Source organism: Tamandua tetradactyla, chromosome 23 (genome assembly GCF_023851605.1).
Source record: "Tamandua tetradactyla isolate mTamTet1 chromosome 23, mTamTet1.pri, whole genome shotgun sequence".
In the NCBI taxonomy this organism is placed as follows: domain Eukaryota; kingdom Metazoa; phylum Chordata; class Mammalia; order Pilosa; family Myrmecophagidae; genus Tamandua; species Tamandua tetradactyla.
Window position 1 is genome coordinate 41,723,768 of NC_135349.1, and position 17,745 is coordinate 41,741,512.

Sequence of the window (17,745 nt, forward strand, 5' to 3'; positions counted from 1 at the left end):
GGTGTGCTCTGGGGCAACAGGGACTCTTGCAGCAGTTTCTCCAGGATGTAGGTCCCAAGGGTAGATGTTTTGTGATTCTAGGCAAACCAAAGTATACCTGTGGAGGGATGAGGAACAAGGAGCTATAGGGATGAGCGTTTCCTGGAGCAATTTCAAAAAGTGACACTGTTTGTGATGGCTCAGTTCCCTTACATGTTGCCATGGCGATTGTTGAGACCATGATGGAAACACATCGGAAGAAGCAGTGTGAAAGCAAGGGTCAGTTCATCAGCAAGGTTCAATTCATCAGCAATCAGAACAGAAGGTACTGGAAGATTCATGGGGGGTGGGCCCCTCTTTCACGTGCTTACACCCCCCCCCAACACCTCTCCCTTGGAATTACAAATATGTGCTACTCTCTAATGAAGGGTGGAGCCACACTTAGGCACCTAGCAAATTTGCCTTCAAAATCCCACTAATAAATGGGAAAGTCAGCCCAGCACAGCCCAGCACAGCCCCACCATGAGAAAAAGAGGAGTACAAAGGCATGGAGAGGGTTAAAGAAGGGGAACGTTCCTCCCCTTCCCCAAGCCGAGCCAAGCCTTGAGTCTATATCAAAACCGTCTACGTGATTTGGAGATGGAACCAGCGATGCTGCTGAAGGCTGTGTGGGAAACACGGTCAGGCGATGAACCTGAGCTTCGGAGCCAGATGCCCAGCTGAGTTCTCAGAACAGCCAAGCCAGGACGACAGGCAGGACAAGCATGGGCCAGAGGGCCAGGAACCCTGAAACGCAAAAGGGACGACAGTCAAGTGTTGGACTTTGGAACTCAGCAGCAAAAAGGAGCTAACCCTCCTATCTTTTGCTGTGCAAGCACGAGAAAGACAGCACACCCTTAATATTCAGTCTGAGTTACGGCTCCTGGGAGGCAGTGAAGGGGTGATAGACACAAAGCTATCTATCCACCAAATGCTTTTTCATTTTTTCCTCTGGATGCAGCAGAAGGTCATTTTCCCCACCCTCCCTTGCATGTCACTAAATTCTGCCCAATGGTACATGGATAGAAGTCACATGTGCCATTTTCAGACCTGGTCCTTAAAATTGCCTGCATGCCACACCAGGCTCTTCTCCTCCATCTCGGGACCACATGCAGAGGGTCTGGGGTAGGACCCTGAGGGGAGAGCGGACTTACCAGAAGGTCACAGGTACCTACATGGGGCAGAACTGCATTTCTCAATGATTTAGTGAACATTAAACCAGTATTGTGTAAAGCTACAGAAAATAAGGGAGTGTTTGTTACAGCATCTTGCATGATTTACTCTGACTGATACTGAAAAGGAAGAACAACACAAAGGTCAAACAGTGCTGACTCAGCAGCCAGACTGTTGAGCTTAGAATCCTAATTCAAAAACTAGCTGCGCAGCTCAGGCAATTTATCAAACCTCTTTGTGCCTGAGTTTTCTCATATGCAAATAGAAATACAACGCCAGTGATCTCATAGAATCTTTTTTAAGGCTTAAATGAATGAATTCTTATGAAGCGTTTAGAGCAGTGCCTGATAGATGGTAATCCTGTAAGCCCAGGTTTTGAAAATTGGACTCTAAGGTTCGGGGGGCTGGGATGATATCAGTTTTTCATATCCTGGGTGCTGAGGAAGAGCATGGATCTTGGGCGACAGTTGCCTTGTATCGGGGGGCCCAGATGAAGCTTGTGCACCCCCCCCCACACACACATGCTTATTATCTCTCCACACTACCAAATTATTACATCTCCTTATCTCCCAAATTCCAGAGTAACTTCCTGATGTCCTGGCAGTGGGGAGAGAAATATCATAATTTTCAGAAACAAGTTAAAGAAGATATATGAAACAGACTGATGTTGAATTAATTCTAAAATATCAAAAATGCTTGAAGGGGGGCATGGGGAGTTCAGTGGTAGAATTCTCACCTGCCATGCAGGAGACCCGGGTTCAATTCTGGACCCATGCACTCCCTCCCCAAAAATAAATAAAACCATTCAATAAATGGTGCTGCAATAATGGGATACTCACATGGAAAAAGGATGAAATGTGACCCCTACCCCACAGCATACGAAAAGAAAAAAAAAATGCTTGCACTATCAATTCGAAGTTTGAAAATAACGGGTGCCCCCTTGTGGTGATCTGCTACCACCACATCAGATTGATTCCTCCACCCACCTGGTACCCTAGAGATGAGTCAATGCAGCCAACACTACTGAGAAACCATGTTGTTTCGGGCACTGCGCTAATCTTAAGGACTGGCAGAAAGGAATGAGACTTGGGGTCTCTGCCCTCAAGCTGCTTACAGTCTGGACTCTAATTATGCTCATTAAGGAGCACTACTTTTCTTAAGCAGTGTCTAAATATTAGCACTAAGTATGGCTTCATTTGGAAATATTCAGTCTTTTATCTGGTTGGGGATTTCAGAATAAGAAGAAATTTTTCACGCTTGTAATCAATATAGGTCATGTAGGGAGACAGAAAAATTTCAATAGCATGTGCTTTCCATTCTGTCCATACTACATTTCTTAGATTTGTCTACTTATCGAACTCCAGTTCATCCATCAAATCCCATTAGGTATGACCGTCTGCTGAAATTCTTCCCTGACCTTACATAATGCAGTTACTCTTCCATGTGCACCTCTGCACCAACCATTTGTTTTTATTGCTGTGCTTGCCACTTATCTGCTTACAACCCATTTCATTTTTGCTATCATTTTTCCTTCTGCCTATAAGGCTCATTTCCCAAGTATTTGCACATCTGGCTCCTTTTTCTCATTTGGATCAGGTATCATCTCTGAAAGTTTCTCTGGTTTTATTCCTCCTACTCTTATAATGCAACTATTAAACATTGGTTATGCACATGGCCACTCAGAAAAAGACTATACTTTCCAGGTTCCTTTGCAACCAGGTGTGGCCATGTGACTAAGCACCGACCTATGAGGTGTAACTGGAAGTGTTAGGTGCCAGCTTCCTAACATTCCAAGAATGTTCCTTAGCATGCAGCCCCTCCCCTTCTTCCATATTTCCTCCATCCTGCTGCCTAGATCAGAAGGCTGCTGACTGCTATCTTGGAGCATGAGGATAAAAAGTGGAAGAGTGAGCTGGAAGGAACCTCAATCCTTGATGACTTCACTGTGCCACCATACTAGCTTTAGGATATGTGCCTCCAGACTCCAGTTCAGTGAGAAAGAAATAAGCTTCTGTATTCTTTAAACCATTATTTCCCATGCTGGTAACGTTCTATCATATCATCCTCTTTTATTTATTTAGAGCAGTTATCACTATCTAAATTACCTAGCTTACTTGTTTATCTTTTATTTATTTCTCTCACTGAAACATAAGCTTCATAAGGGCAGGCACCCAATCTGCTTTGTTGACAATTCTATCTTCAGTGCCTGGCACACAGTAGGCACTCAATAAATATTTGTTGCTAAATGACTGTTTCTCCTGCTAGACTGTGAGCATCTCAAGAGACAAAGTCTTGGGTCTGATGCATTTCAGTATCCAAAGCCCTAGCAAAGAGGCTGGCATCCAGGGCTGAATTGAAAAGAGGGTAGGGAGATGGGGGCAGGGGGAGGTTGGAGAAAATGATGTACCTGCAGTGCTGGGGGTTCCACTCATGACTCCAAGAGACTGGGCACCTGCAAATAAGAGCAGAAGGTGAGGGTTTCCCCAATCGCATCTGCTGATCTGAGCACCATGGCCATAACTGCTCCAAATCCTCTTGGTCATTATAGCCACTGACAGTTAACATTCTGGAAGCATCTGTTCTTGCCCAGGCATCTTTCTAAATACATTACATGCCCTTTAACTTTAATTCTCCTAAGAAATCTGTGAGGACCATACTCTTATCCCCATTTGACAGATGAGAAGACTAAGGTTCAGCAATGTAAAGTGTCTTACCACGTTGTCATTGCCAGTAAGTAGCAGAGCTGGGATTCGAACCCCAGTGTGTCTGATTCCAAAGAAGTTCCTAGCCCTCCAGCTAGCCTATGGCACCACATAAAGCATCAAGCTGAGGTCTCAGCAAAGAGACAGGGTAACTCAGGGCAGACCTTTTCTCAAGGCAGGCTATTTGAGACTCAGTTAACTCATCTGGCAAATGGAAGTGGTAACAATATTGACCTCCTAGGAAAGTTATAAGCATTTAATGTGATAATGGGCAAAAGGCATTTGGCATGGGCTAGGAACAAAGAAAGTATTATCATCATTATTATTATTATTACTAATTAACACTGCTGCACCCTAATTTCTTTAAGACAAAAAAGAGCTTTACTTCTTTGGGGTTTCTTGACTCCTCCATGCTGTTGGGAATTAAAAAAAAATGGATAGCCCTGCAAGCCCACAAAGGGGACAGATGAAACTTTGGGGAAGAATTTGGAAAACTTCCGCTCCATCATGCTCCCGAATACTGTAACTGGATTTTGAAAAACGCAACCATTTATTAGATAAACAAGTTGCACTTCAGTGGTCGTTAGAACATCATCCAAATGGGATTGAGTTATGGGATCTGGAAACGGGTGGACTAAGGAAAAGAACACATGTTTTGGAATCAGACAAAGCTGGGTTCAATCCGAACTCCAGGAACTCATGGGCCCAGTGCTCTTGAACGGGATACTCAATCTCTCTGAGCCTCAGTTTCTCCCCTGTAAAACGGGGACTTTGGGGAGGATTAAGAGAGTTGATGGATGCAGAGAGCTCCGCGTGGTCTCTGGCAGATAAGCGCAAAATCACAAGTGGCAAACATTATTGTTACCCAAAGCACCTCATGGAAAGAAAGATTCACACCCACCCCCACACACACACCCACCACCACCACCACACCAAGGGGCTGTACTGAGGAGGCAGAAAGGCCCTGGGTAGTTGGGTTGGTGACCCAAGGCACCGTCAGCACTTGGTCAGCTGCCCCTTGTCACCAGGGCTCTGTCCACTTACCTCTCCGAGTGATGGGTCCCAAATCTAGAACCTGGGCTGTGTCGATGGCCACCACTTCACTGCGGCGTTCACTCCGCGAGCACGTCTGTGGGGGTCGGGAAGTCCTGTTATATCACAGTTTAAATGCACGGTTCCCATTCAGACCGCCCTCACGATGGGCATCTTTGGCCTAAGAACTGGGCCGCACCCACCAGATGGTCCTAACCTGACCCTGTAGTCCCCTCCATGGAGGGAATTCTTACTCTCATGTCAAACAAATCTGGGTTTGAATCTCATCTCCACTGTCTCGTAGCATCATAACTTGGGGCAAATTACTTCACCTCTCCCAACCTCGCTATTCCCATCTATAAAATGGGTAACAGTTGTACCCTCCTAGTTGTGATTATTGACATGGGATATGTCTGCAACCTACTTAGCAAAGCACACAGGTACACGGTAAACATTCAACAAATGCCAACTACTGGGAGACAGTGACAAACGGGCTAAGAGCTTGGGCACTAGAGTCAGACTGCCTGGAGACACAGCTCAGTTGGACCTTCTAGCTGTCTGGCTTTGGGCAAGTGTCTTCTCTGAGCCTCAGTTTCCTCACTTTTGCAATGGTGTTGATAAATGCATCTACCTAAAGGGGAGTTGTGAGAATTATATTAGATAAGGTACAGGGAAGGTTTAACACAGTGCTTGACATGGAGAAGACACTAAAAAAGTCAAATATTAGAATCCTTTAAAATATGCCTTGTGTCAAGGAAATTTAATCAGCAGGCTCCTTCTCTAATTTTCCTTCTAGGTTCGGAAAAATTGCTTGCACATGGGATTTTTGGAGTCCTAAAGTCCATTTCCTTCTTCCCTCCCTTCTTTGCTACCTTCCATCAATCACCCACTCACCTCACCCTTCTTTCCATGTCTTCATACAGCCATTCAACCTTCTTTCCTTCCTCTCTCTTTCCTTTTCTTCCTCCCCCCACCCCTTCCTCCTTCCTTCCTTTGTTCCATCCATCCATCTACCCATATTTCCAGTAAATATTTATGGACGGCCTGCCAGGGTAGGCCTACACCAGGCTTTGAACTGGCAATCCATAGGGTCTGGTCTGTAGAGACACTCACCGGCTGGCACTGTTCATTAAGGGAGTCACAGAGGTGAACCTCACAATGCAGGAAAACTAGGTCATAATTTCCGGCAAACATGAACATCTGAACGGAGAATCGGCTTTCCGCAGACACCCCATTCTCCTTCACGTGGATAGTGGAATCACGAAGATTTGGGCAGCTGGGAAGGTAACAGGGACAGAGATCTAACTTCTGGAGCAGCTCAGAGGTCCTCAGAGTCCTGACTGCACTTCCAATCCATACCCAATATAAGACAGCATGAGAGAGAATTAAAGAGGCACCCAGGTCCCCTCTACTGGGACAACATGCGCGTCTCTTAATTTGTCTATGTTTCCTCCAAGATGTTATCCATAAACTCATGTGGTTTAAGTTATTGGGGGCACTGTCTCTAGCTGGTGACAGACTGGCTTCAAATTCTAACTTCACTCACTTTCTGCCCAAGTTAGTAGGGGCAAATTACTCAATCTTGCTGAGCCTCAATTTTCTTATCTATGAACTAGAGGCAGAAATACTCATCTCACAGGGCTGATGTGAGCATTTAGTGAGACAGTCTATGTATATTGCTTGGTGCATTGCTTGGCCCACAGTTATGCTCAATGATAAATCTTAGCTACTATTATCACTATGATTTGAATCATAATCTCAACAGACATTTCTTCAGTAAGTGATAGCTATAATAGTTTGTCCCATAACATTTGTCATATTGCTTTCACGTTGAACCATATTAGTATCAGTATAAAATTCCATCTTACTTAATTGAGCCTATTTTCAAACAACGAACCTATTGCCAAAGTTATAAAGAATACCGAAATGAAAAATAATGGGCATTTCTTTAACCTGCCCACCTCTTCTCCATTAATGCTTAATTAATTCTGCATTAATTTTTAGGCTAAAAATTTCAGGACTCATAGTCCAGGGACAAAGGGTATGTTCATGATTGGCAATACCACATTATTTTTCCAAAAGAGGTAAACCAATTCACACAACTGCCAGGCATGGAAGAGGTGATGTGATTATTACCCCCACTCCCTGCAAAAAAAAAGAAATAAAAATCAATAAGGTGAAAATACAATACCAGGTGGCCCAATACCTGTTTCTGATGATGTAGTATTTCACAGGGTCAGCCCTGTCCTCAGTGGGCGTGGCATAGCAGTTCCTCAGCAACAGGTTAAACCGGGAGGTGTCTCCTCTCTCCAAGATGGCGCCCACATAGAGTATGGATTCCACAGATAGCACAGCCGCGGCCCCCTCGTAAGGAGACGTGTAGTTCTGGTCTTGGAAAAGGGCCATCCTGACAGTGAACTCTCCACTTCCACCCATGCTAATGTTCAGAGAACTGAGGAAAGGCAAGCCACAAGAGTTGGAGCCTCAAGCTTTGACTAACAGGAACAAAATTATCAAGCTCTGCGGTTGTGCAAGATTGTGGGGCAAAGGCGTATCATTGATCTTTCAATGAACGATTCAATGGTTTGCTTATATCTTCCAGGCAATAAACTTGAAAGATACATAAATAATAAACAATCGTAGAGGGAGTCCATCTCTACGATTTCGGCCAATCTTCGTTGCATCCCAGATCACATATATCTCCATCATTCAAAGAATGGTTTGAAACCCACACCCCTGTAATTCTAATCTATAGAACGGAGCTTAGACCCAGATCTCTGGGTTCACAATTTTTAACAGCAAATATTTTTCCTCTACACTGAAATCTTCAATAAAATGCCAATTTGGAAAAGATAAATGACTTTAATCTTTCTTTTTATGAACCTTGGACCCCTACACAATATAGTCTGAAAAGCATTGAAACAGGAGCTGCCTAAAGAGTGAGCCTAGAAGGCAATGAGAGAATGGGAAGGGTACCTTGGATTTCTGAATTTCCTAAGTACATTGAGGAGTTCATTCAGTAAGGCCATGTTCCAGTCGTTGGGGATACGGCAGTGAACAAAACAGACAAACTCCCTACCCATGTAGAATCACACCAAAATTGCCATTTGGTTCTATTTCTGATGGTGGAAGTGCCACTTTTTTTCTAATCAGATCACTTTTCTTAAAAAACAGAATGCAGGATATACTGGCCTCAAAAAACTCCACATCTGCAAGGAAGCCTTCCTGCCCCCTCTATCCCCACTCCATCAAGATTAAGTAGGGACCTTGGTTTCTGTTCCTGCAGCACCCCACATTTCTCCTAAATAGCATTCATCTCATTTGTAAAAAAAATTATTGGCATAATTAGTTGTTAAATCTTATCTCCCCAAGATGAATGAACTTATCCTGTGTTTCTGTCCCTTAGCACATTTAATAAACATTTCATGCTGTTGCACTGCTTAATAATAATAATCATTAATATCCACATAATATTCTATTTCTATCTTGCTCATCTTTAATATACAATTAGCAAATATTTGTGGAATGAATAATTGAGTGAATGGAAGCTCCCAAAGGAAGTCAGTGGCATCCTGTGGGCATCCCAAGTTGTACTGGAAGCGAGCGTGACCAATGTCAAGGTTGCAGGGCAAAGGGCAAAGGTCAGTGCCATACCTTACAATGGGCTGCAGGGCAGTTTGAAGGCTGACTTTCATGTCTAGTGGATAGGCACACTGGAAGTTGATGTTGAGAACGATGTCTCTGATGATGTAATCGTTGACCAAGGAGAGGGTGTTTTTGTAGATGGCATGGGTTTGATTTCTCTTTGGCAGAAAAACAAAGCCACGTATGTGTTTCCACGTATGTGTCTGTCGATTGTCTTGAACTCAGGTCTGACACCAGAGCCAATGACCTCAACTGTTCTGCTCTTCTGCATTCTGATCTCAATCAGACACCTCCCCAGAGACACTGGCATATCTGGGGTGAAGACCCCAGATCCAGAGCGTCCTACAGATCTCGCTCCTCTGTTGACTCCTCCCACGCCACCCCTGATCAAAACGATCATAACCACAGTCTGCAGTCATTGACCTCAAGAGTCAGAACTGTCCTAAGCTTTTGACATAGATGAACGTGTTTAACCTCACCTATTCCTACAGCCACGTAATTTGCTCATGACTTGTGTGAGGACTCACAGCCACTAAATGGGGGCACCCACTAGCCCCACCGCCCACCCTTCTGGCTGCAGTGGATTGAAAGTCACTCACCTCTAGAATGTTCCCGCAGGCAGCAGCCTGGGCCGGGCTGGTCACCGACATCCAGTTATTCTCCTCCTTTTGCGTGACACTGCTGCAGTTCCAATCTCGCAGGTAGGCAATGACCTCCTCCCCTAAACCCAGGCTTCCCAGCCGACACCTGTCCAGTGATACCTTGAACTCTTTGGCTCCACAGTCCAGCTGAGGCTGCAAATTGTGGACATCTGGAAAGCCGAGAGCAGTGCAGACAGAGTGAAGCAGGAGCAGTGGGCCAAGCCAACGTTCGCTGCCCAATTGCAAAGCCACAGTGCTCACAAGGAAGCTGTGAGTTGGTCTGGGACCCAGCTAAAAATCACCCCCGGCTATGTGAGGTCGGCAAGAAGCACCTAGCCAAAGGTTTCTAACCAACATGTGTACAGGCTTGGCTAGAGTTTTGATGTCCAGTTTCCCTTAGGAATTGGATCTCTGGGAAAGGACTGTCCTGCATTCCAGACTAGAATTGAAGGTAGAAACACACTACTTCCTTCCAATTCCCGGCTTTGTGAGGCTAGCACACTTGACAAGTTCAAAGACACCCCCTTCATTCATTCAACAAACATTTCTTGAGCAGTTACGATCTGCCAAGTAATGTTCTAGGCACTGGAGATAAAGTACTTATCAGAAGCAAGAAAATCCTAACTTTTAGGGAATTTCCATTCTGAAAGGAGAGACAGATGGTAAACTAATAGAAATAGAATTTAATTCACTTGCGAAGGCATTGATTTAACATTCACTTATAATCACCTTCTCCATGTGCTAGGAACATTCAACAGAAGATAAAACATGGCCACTAAGCTGAGAATCCCTTTGTCTTGTGTAAAAACCAACATGTCAACAGCTCTTAACAATTCAGTATGGCGCAGATACTAAAAGTTGTAGGCTCTGATGCAGGGGTGTTTTGGTTAAGTCAGGGAAGGCTTCTTAGAGGGCTGCAACTTGATTGGTAGGTAGGAGTTGTGCAGCTAAAAAATGTAAGTAAGAATATTCCAGGCTAAGGAGACAGCAGAGGCAAAAGTATGGAGAGGTGTAAGGTAAGATGGTGTGTTTCTACAAGTGCAGAGTTTGGAGTCCAGGAACCCAGAAATGGCAGGCCTGCAGCTGTGGGCAATGGAGACGTAGGGAAAGGGCAGACCCACTGAACAGCCACTGTTCTTCCACCACTGATGAAGCCGGAGGCAGGCCACCTGCTCACCCCATCAGCTGAGAGGCCTGCCAAGGATGCCTGGCCTGGTACAGATCCAACTTCTGATCCTGCAATGGTCCCAAACCTCAGAAAACAATGCCGACCTTCTGGGGTCTCATCCTCCCAATAAGCAGAGAGCCTTCGACAGCGGGAATGTCCCCTTCCTATTCTCTGCTCCTCATCCCCCAGTCCACTCCTGCCAGGCATACCCAGTCACCACCTTGTCCACACCCCAGTCCGGTTTTCCAAGCACCTCAGGTGCTTTCTTGTCTCTCTGCCAAGGAGACTCTCTTTTCTGTAGAGACTGAGAACATGCTCAGAGTAAGGCAGGTTTGTGCCCAGAGGAAGAGGCACAGGCCCTTGGTTGAGTTGTACAAAGTAATCGTATTGGGAAGTTCACCCAACCCCCATGCTGGGCTGATGGCCTGTCAATGGCAGCCTACCCATGGCCCACCTCCTCTGCTTGCTCACCTCTTGGAACAAGGAGCTTATCTCCTCCCGAGCCTGCCCCTGTGGACTGCTCTGATACAATTCTCACAATAGTCCTTATCATCACCTTATCCCCATTTTATAGATGAGAACATCAGGGCTCAGGGAAAGTGACTTGCCCCAGGACACAAAGCAGTTACCTGGCAAAGCAAGGGTGGCACAAGAGTCCGTCCATGCCCCTCACATGAAGCTTCTGCAAATAGTGAATGCAGCCCCCACCTTGCAGTCTTCAGTAACTTTGTCCCTCACAGGTCAAGCCACCCAGGCCAGTCTTTCCTTGAGGACTTTCCAACTCTTTCTGTGCTCTATCCCAGCCCTCCCATCCTTGCAAACCCAGTGGCTTCATGTCATCTGGATTGAACACTGGGATTCCCTTAGCATTCCATGAACCCCCCCCCACTCTGTCCACACTCTGAAGGACGCCCACTTCCTCCCGTCCCAGGTCCGCCGGCCCCGCCCCCAGCCCCGCCCAACCGGGCCCCACAAACTCCGCCCCCTCCTCGGGCCCACAGGCCCCGCCCCCGCCCCGTGTTGGTCCTGCTGCTCACCCGAGCCGTTGAGGTTGCGTCTGCAGTAACAGCCCCAGACCCCGTCTTCCGCGCGGCACTCCTCCTCGGGGCGGCAGGCCATCTCACACTTGTCCTTCACCGTGGAGGGGTCTGGGAGGGGGGTGAGACACGGGGGAAGAGCATCGGATGCAGAGAGGACGCGGCCTGCCGACACGGAGCCCAAACCTCCCCAAATCTCTCACTCTCCCCTGGCACGGAGGTCGGGCCTACGGTTGTGGGGCACTTAGTGGAAGGGTGAGGCCCCCCCAATGCAGTGGAGCCGGGACCCCAAGCTGCCAGCTTACTCCTGATTGCCTCGCAGGCCTAGGCTAAGAACTCTCCGTGCTTTGGATCCCTCGGGGCTCACGATAACAGCAGGAGGCAGTGTCGCAGGCAGTGTGGGGTGCGACCCCAACTCCACCACGTTCTCACTGTGTGATGCTCTCTCTGTGGCTCCAGCCTCTGGGGTGGCTATGGTCCCTATCCTCCTACATGAGCAGGATTAAATGAGCTAATGTATCCAAAGACTTTAGGATAGCGGCAGGGACTTTGAGCATTGTTATTTTTGCCGTTATCCTTTTTTCCGAATAGAAAACTGAGGCTGAGAGAGAGAAATTAAACTGCCTGAATAGAGCCAGAATGCAAAAGAACCTGAGTTCTCAGGTAGACCTTGCTACCTATCATAACCTGCTAACCCCAAACAGGATCATTCCAGCCAATCCCAAAGAACACCTAGCAATTTATAAGATTCCATAAGGGTTCCAGGCACTAGACTAACTTGCCAGGAACCTACAACCTCCAGATGGGTCCCTAGTCCAGATAAATCCTGAATCCTAGCCCAGCCTCTCCAGAGCATCAACTAGTTCCATCTCCCTACCCCATATTAGTGACAGACTCTTCCAATATCAAAAATTTAGAATTGCCATAGCCCAAACAACCCTAATGAAAGGTATGGAAAGATCAAAGGTGCTGGTGGAATTATACATAGAAGATAGGACTTAACAAATGACTATGAATGCTAAATCATTAAATTGATATCTCTTTTAGTCTCCGGTATTTTAGAGCAGCTAGAAGTAAAAACCTAAAATTGTGAAATTGCAACCCACGTCAAAGTCTGAAATACGTTCTACAACTAATTGTGGTGCTGTGCTTGGAAATTTATAGCTTTTTTGTATGTATGTTATTGTACACAAAAAAAAAGAAGGAAAAAAAAAGTCGATTGTGATGATAAAAAAAATATTTAAGCCCGCTAGCCTCCTATATTCAGGAGCAGCTAGAAGGGAAAATCTGAGAGGATCGTATAGTAGTCCATGACAAACTCTGGGATCTGTCCTGTAACCACTTGTTGAAGAGTGCTTTGAAAACTATTGCTTTGTTATTTCTTTGTTTTTGCATATATGTTATGCTATACAATAAAAAAAGTTTGAAGAAAAGAACCTGAGTTCTTAATATTATGCCACATGCCATTTATAAATCAGATCTCACCCTCACGTATGAATGTCTGGCTTTCCTTGGAAGTGTTAGAAGACCTGGCAACCTTGGCCCTAATCCCACAGGGAAGAGCCGGCAGAAAGTAAGTTCTGAGTAGTCTCCATTTGCCCAGAAACCCCTGCTTTGCTGACCTCGGGGCTTTTATTTCACGGAGTCCCCCGCCACACCGGTGCCTGTGGGTTCTCCCCCAGTGCTTACCCGTGCAGAATCTCAGATCACACTGGGGTGTGCCCTGGAGCCGGTACACGTGGTAGCCACCCTGGCAGGTCTTCACCTGGACTTCAGTCTTCCAGAGGCAGCAGTTACTGCTCCAGTGGGCACAAGCAGTGCGGGTGACAATGCCCTCCTCCACGGAAGGGTGGGTCCCATTCAGCCACAAGGGAGCAGCTGTCTGGCACCGGTACACCGGTACACAAGTTTCTGGCATCCTCACCCCTCCTTCGCCTACAAAGCGGTACCAGCCTTGCATGTCCCGGTCACATAGCTGGTCACCTCCTGTGTACTCTGTGCTTCTGGAGGCTTCATCCAGTTGGGTGTAATTCTGGCAGGGGTCAAAACAGAGGTTGGCATCTGTACATTCCAAGTCCAGCCCATAGGAACCGGCATTGATGGGAGTTCTGAAACCTGGGAAAAGAACAGAGCGTACTTGGGTTTACTAAGCACCCCCCAAACCTACAGAACTTGGATGTGCTTTTGCAGATGTGCTAAGGACCCTATTGCAGAAAACAGGCACCCAGTCCAAATTAAACATCAAACTTCATCACTCTGGCATCAGAACAATCAATGAAGGCTTCAGGTAGAATTCTATAATCATTGAAGACATCAGGGCCATGCACCTGCTCAATCCCAGGGGGCCTCATTCACACTGAGCTTGTGCACTGCACCCCCTGAAGTTGTGAAGTGCTTCCCTGTGCAGCCTCTAGAGCTGCCCTGTTTGACCCATCCACCTTGATACTTGCTTTTCTCATTATAAAAGTACAACAAAAAAATTTTGAAAAGTACGACAGACTCATTTCAAAAAACCTCAAACATCATTGAAGTGGAAATAAAAGTTGTCATAATCCCATTCTGACCCAGAAGTAACTATAAATCCATTGTATAATCTTCACATTTCTTCCTCTGCATACATTTAAAAGATTTTTTTTTAAATAAGATGGGTTTAATACTGTACTGCTTTTTTACCTCCTGTAATTTTTTCACTTACTATATCATAGACATTTTTCCGTAGATCGAACACAGAATTTTTCAGCTTTGGCACTACTGACATTTGGTTGGAGGATGCTTCCCTGGGGACAGGGAAGGGACCCGTCCTGTGCACTGCAGGATGATCAGCAGCATTCCTGGCCTCCACCCTCTAGAAGCCAGTAGCCCCCTTCTGTTGTGACCCCAAAAATGTCTCTAGATATTTTCCAATGTCCCCTGGGAGCAAAATCACACCTGGCTGAGGACCACTGATCAACAGAACCATTTTCTGAGTGCTAATCTTCTGTGGTTTTTAACTGTTTCAGGGACTGTGACATAAATAGCATTTTAAACAGATGAAGAGCCCCCACCTTGGGGCATGATGTTTGCCACCTCTGTGCCCACCTATCTTCTTATTGACTTAAAATGTTTCTTTCGATGGTCCTTTCTAAAACTTACTTCCATCCTAAGCAATAACATCTGTGAAACCGTAGGCATGATGTGCTAGTTATATACTTTTTCAATTACGATTGTTGATAATTTTTCCACGCACCCTTAGGATATATGTGTTGATAATTTTTCCATGCACCCTTAGGATATCTGTGTTGATAATTTTTCCACGCACCCTTAGGATATGGATGTCCCATTTGGGAAAGCACAGCCTTAAGGGGTTGTTATGGGATTAAATGAGACAATGTGTGCAAAAGCACAAGCAGAACTCCTGGGTGACAGTAAGAGCTCAAGCTAGTTAGTTCTCTTCTCTTCTGGTGTGTTGAATAATCTGAGGGTCTGAGTGGCCTGTATCCAGGAAAATGGTATCAAAGAACAGGCAAAACCACTGAGACCAAAAGCAGATTTGTGGTAGCCCAGGGCTGGGGGCAGTGGGGAGTGGGGAGTGGCTGCTAATGCGCATGGGGTCCATTTGGGGTGATGAAAAAAAAATTCTAGAAGTAGATACTGGTGATGGTTGTACAACACCGTGAATGTACTGAATGCCACTGAACTGTATGCTTTAAAAGTAGTGAATTTTGCATTATATATTTTGTTTTGTTTTTGTTGTTGTTGTTTTACTTTTTTGGGCATAGACAGGCACCAGGAATCGAACCCGGGTCTCCGGCATGGCAGGTGAGTACTCTGTCTGCTGAGCGACCGTGGCCCCCCCAACATTATGTGTAGTTTTTTTTTTTTTAACATGGGCAGGCACCAGGAATCGAACCCGGGTCCTCGGGCATGGCAGGCAAGCATTTTTGCCTGCTGAGCCACCGTGGCCCGCCCCATTATGTGTATTTTATCTCAAGTTTTCAAAGAGAGCTTTTCATGCCTTGCTCCAGTACGTGCTTCTTTTAAGGACACGTGTCTCTGCACCTGCTGTCTTTGGATGATTTCCTGCACACCTTTACATTTTCCCATCAGTGGCCATGAGCTCAGTTCTCCCACCCACCCCCCTCCACAGGTAACGAGGGCAAATGTCCTCCCCCTCTAAGGTTAAGCCTGAGAACCCTTTCTGCAAGTATCTAAGATGTCCCCATCCCAGAAACTCAGGGAAAGGGACCCAAGAGAGATCCTCAATGCAGTCATTTCACTGTTCAGATGAGCAAAACTATCCCCAGGTTAAGGAAGGCACTTGCCAAAGCATGGCCTCGTGAGAGGGCTGCAGAGAGAGGAAAGCAACCAAGTCTCTCCAGTCCCAGCCCTTTGCCATCTGCAATGATTCGTGTCCTCGTCTTCCAGTCCGGGCTCTCTGATCTTCACCTTTGGGCTGGGGACTTAGATGAAGTGCCTCCCACCACCCTTTAAGAGCCATTTCTGATTTGACCTTCGATTCGTTGAGATAATGAGTAGATTCCCATCCCTCTCATCACTCTTCCCCTGGCCTCCAGTTTCTGGGTCACTGTTTTAGACTTGCCCCATTCTCTTGCCTGAGGTTGGACCTCTGCACCTCCTTGCTCATTCTCAGGCATCTGAGTCGACCAAGCGAGAAGAGCACTCACCTGGCTGCACCGCAAATGAAGAGCCCAGAATGCAGGAGGCCAAGGCCAGCCACAGACAGTGAGAGGTGGCCATCCTTTACATAAGCCGAGGTGTGCAGGTCACTCAAGAGCCTGCAGACTTTTCCTGCAACTACAAGAGGGGAAAACCTCAGTTAAGATCAAAGCAGCAAAGTCTGGGCGTGAGGGTGAGAAGGGAATTCACATCAGCTTAGCACCTGCTCAGTGGCATGACTTATACTGAGTCCCTTGCAAACCTTATCTCATTTAAGACTGAACCGCTCTACCTGGAAGATACTATTATCATGCCCATTTTACAGATGAAGAAGCTGAGGCTGAGGGAACACTCATCCAAGAAGTATTTATTGAGTCCCTTCTCTGTGCAGGCACGGCACTAGAAGTTAAGAGCTTGCCTAAGACCATGGGCCCATGTCCTCAGAAATTGAACCTTTAACGTTCTTTCTGAAGGACAGCATTGTTTTAAAGCTGGGTTGGCTTACAGAAAGGGGGTGGGATGGTAGGATGCGAGACTGGCCAAGGGTTGATGAAGTTGACAGCAAGAAAACCAAAGGCAAGGCTGGAGCCAGCCAGTTCTGCAGAATGTCCTAGAAAGTTCTCCAGATGGACCCAGCTCAGATTTGGGGTAAAGGCTCTCTGGGGATTTGGGGCAGAGGCTCTTTGGAGAGTGGCTGGAGATGGAGTGCTATGGTGCCTGTGAATATGTGAATACCTACTGACAAAAAGTAACAACAGCCCTTTCTTCCTCTATGCATCAGGCACTATGTTAAGAGCTTCCTGAAGGGGGCTCCATGCATGTAGACTCCGCGAGAGTGGGACCGTGTCAGACCAAGCTCCGTGTCCATTGTTCTTGGCACATAAGAGGTGCTCAATGAAGTGTGGAGGAATGAATGAATAAAGAAATGGAGGATACAAACAAAGCAGTGAAAGGGCTGCCAAGACCCAACTTACATTTCCTCTTCTGGAAAACTTCTTTGCCAGAATGGGCAAATCTTTGGATGAAATCTTACGGGCTCTGGAAGTTTCAATTAAAGTCAGAGATCTGTTTCATGAAGGGATATTATGAACATGTTATCAGACATGGACGGGAGAGCACCCAGCCCTGAAAATTCTCAGAAATGAGGTCCTAAGCAGAGGCTTATCTTCCGGGTGGAGGTGCCCAGGGGCAAGGGTGAGGCTGGCATCTGGAAGCCTGGCCCTGCCAACAGGCAGCTGGAATCAGCAACTGAGCAGGACATGGAGTAATAGCAGAACCGCTTGACAATGTTTAGCATCCAAACTCTTTGCTGGATCTTGACAGTTTCCAGAAGCAAACAACCCCCAGCAGGTCCAGTGGGTCAAGAGAGGGAGCCCCTCAGGGGCAAGACTTACCTTGGGTGAGAACACAGAGGGTGGGAAGCCCTCCTGCTCTGGCCAGCCGTGGGAAAGCAAGCCTGCTGTGAGCTGTCCTTTTATCGCAGTTTCCCACCCATGTGGCTCTCCAGGATTGGTGCTGAGTTAATCTCAGAGGCTCATGCCAGGCTGGTGGGGAACGGTGAGAGAAGCAATCCAGCACAAAGAATGGTGAAAGCAGGGCCCTTGGCCGCCACCACCCCTAGGTAAACCCTCGCAGCAGTCTAACCTTCATCCAAATATTTCTCGAAGCACAAT

The 17,745-nt window shown here is 46.5% G+C and overlaps 1 protein-coding gene across 3 annotated transcripts; it reads right to left on the reverse strand.

Annotated features, from left to right (window-relative positions):
* Window positions 1-259: 259 nt before the first annotated feature.
* Window positions 260-17,582, reverse strand: GP2 (glycoprotein 2). 3 transcript variants are annotated; one of them, XM_077141724.1, is made up of 12 exons: window positions 17,467-17,582; window positions 17,047-17,137; window positions 16,081-16,210; window positions 13,106-13,531; window positions 11,417-11,527; window positions 9,170-9,381; window positions 8,580-8,728; window positions 7,132-7,377; window positions 6,039-6,201; window positions 4,938-5,022; window positions 3,599-3,643; window positions 260-765 (listed from the first exon to the last, which is right to left on the reverse strand). In XM_077141724.1, the coding sequence occupies exons 3-12, from the start codon at window positions 16,151-16,153 to the stop codon at window positions 707-709; spliced, it is 1,569 nt and encodes a 522-aa protein (XP_076997839.1). In that variant the 5' UTR covers window positions 16,154-16,210; window positions 17,047-17,137; window positions 17,467-17,582; the 3' UTR covers window positions 260-706. The 3 variants fall into 3 exon arrangements, with proteins under 3 accessions (XP_076997839.1, XP_076997840.1, XP_076997841.1); XM_077141725.1 differs by having other exon boundaries at window positions 17,047-17,110; window positions 17,467-17,485; XM_077141726.1 differs by lacking the exon at window positions 17,047-17,137 and having other exon boundaries at window positions 17,467-17,564.
* Between the last annotated feature and the right edge of the window lie 163 nt (window positions 17,583-17,745).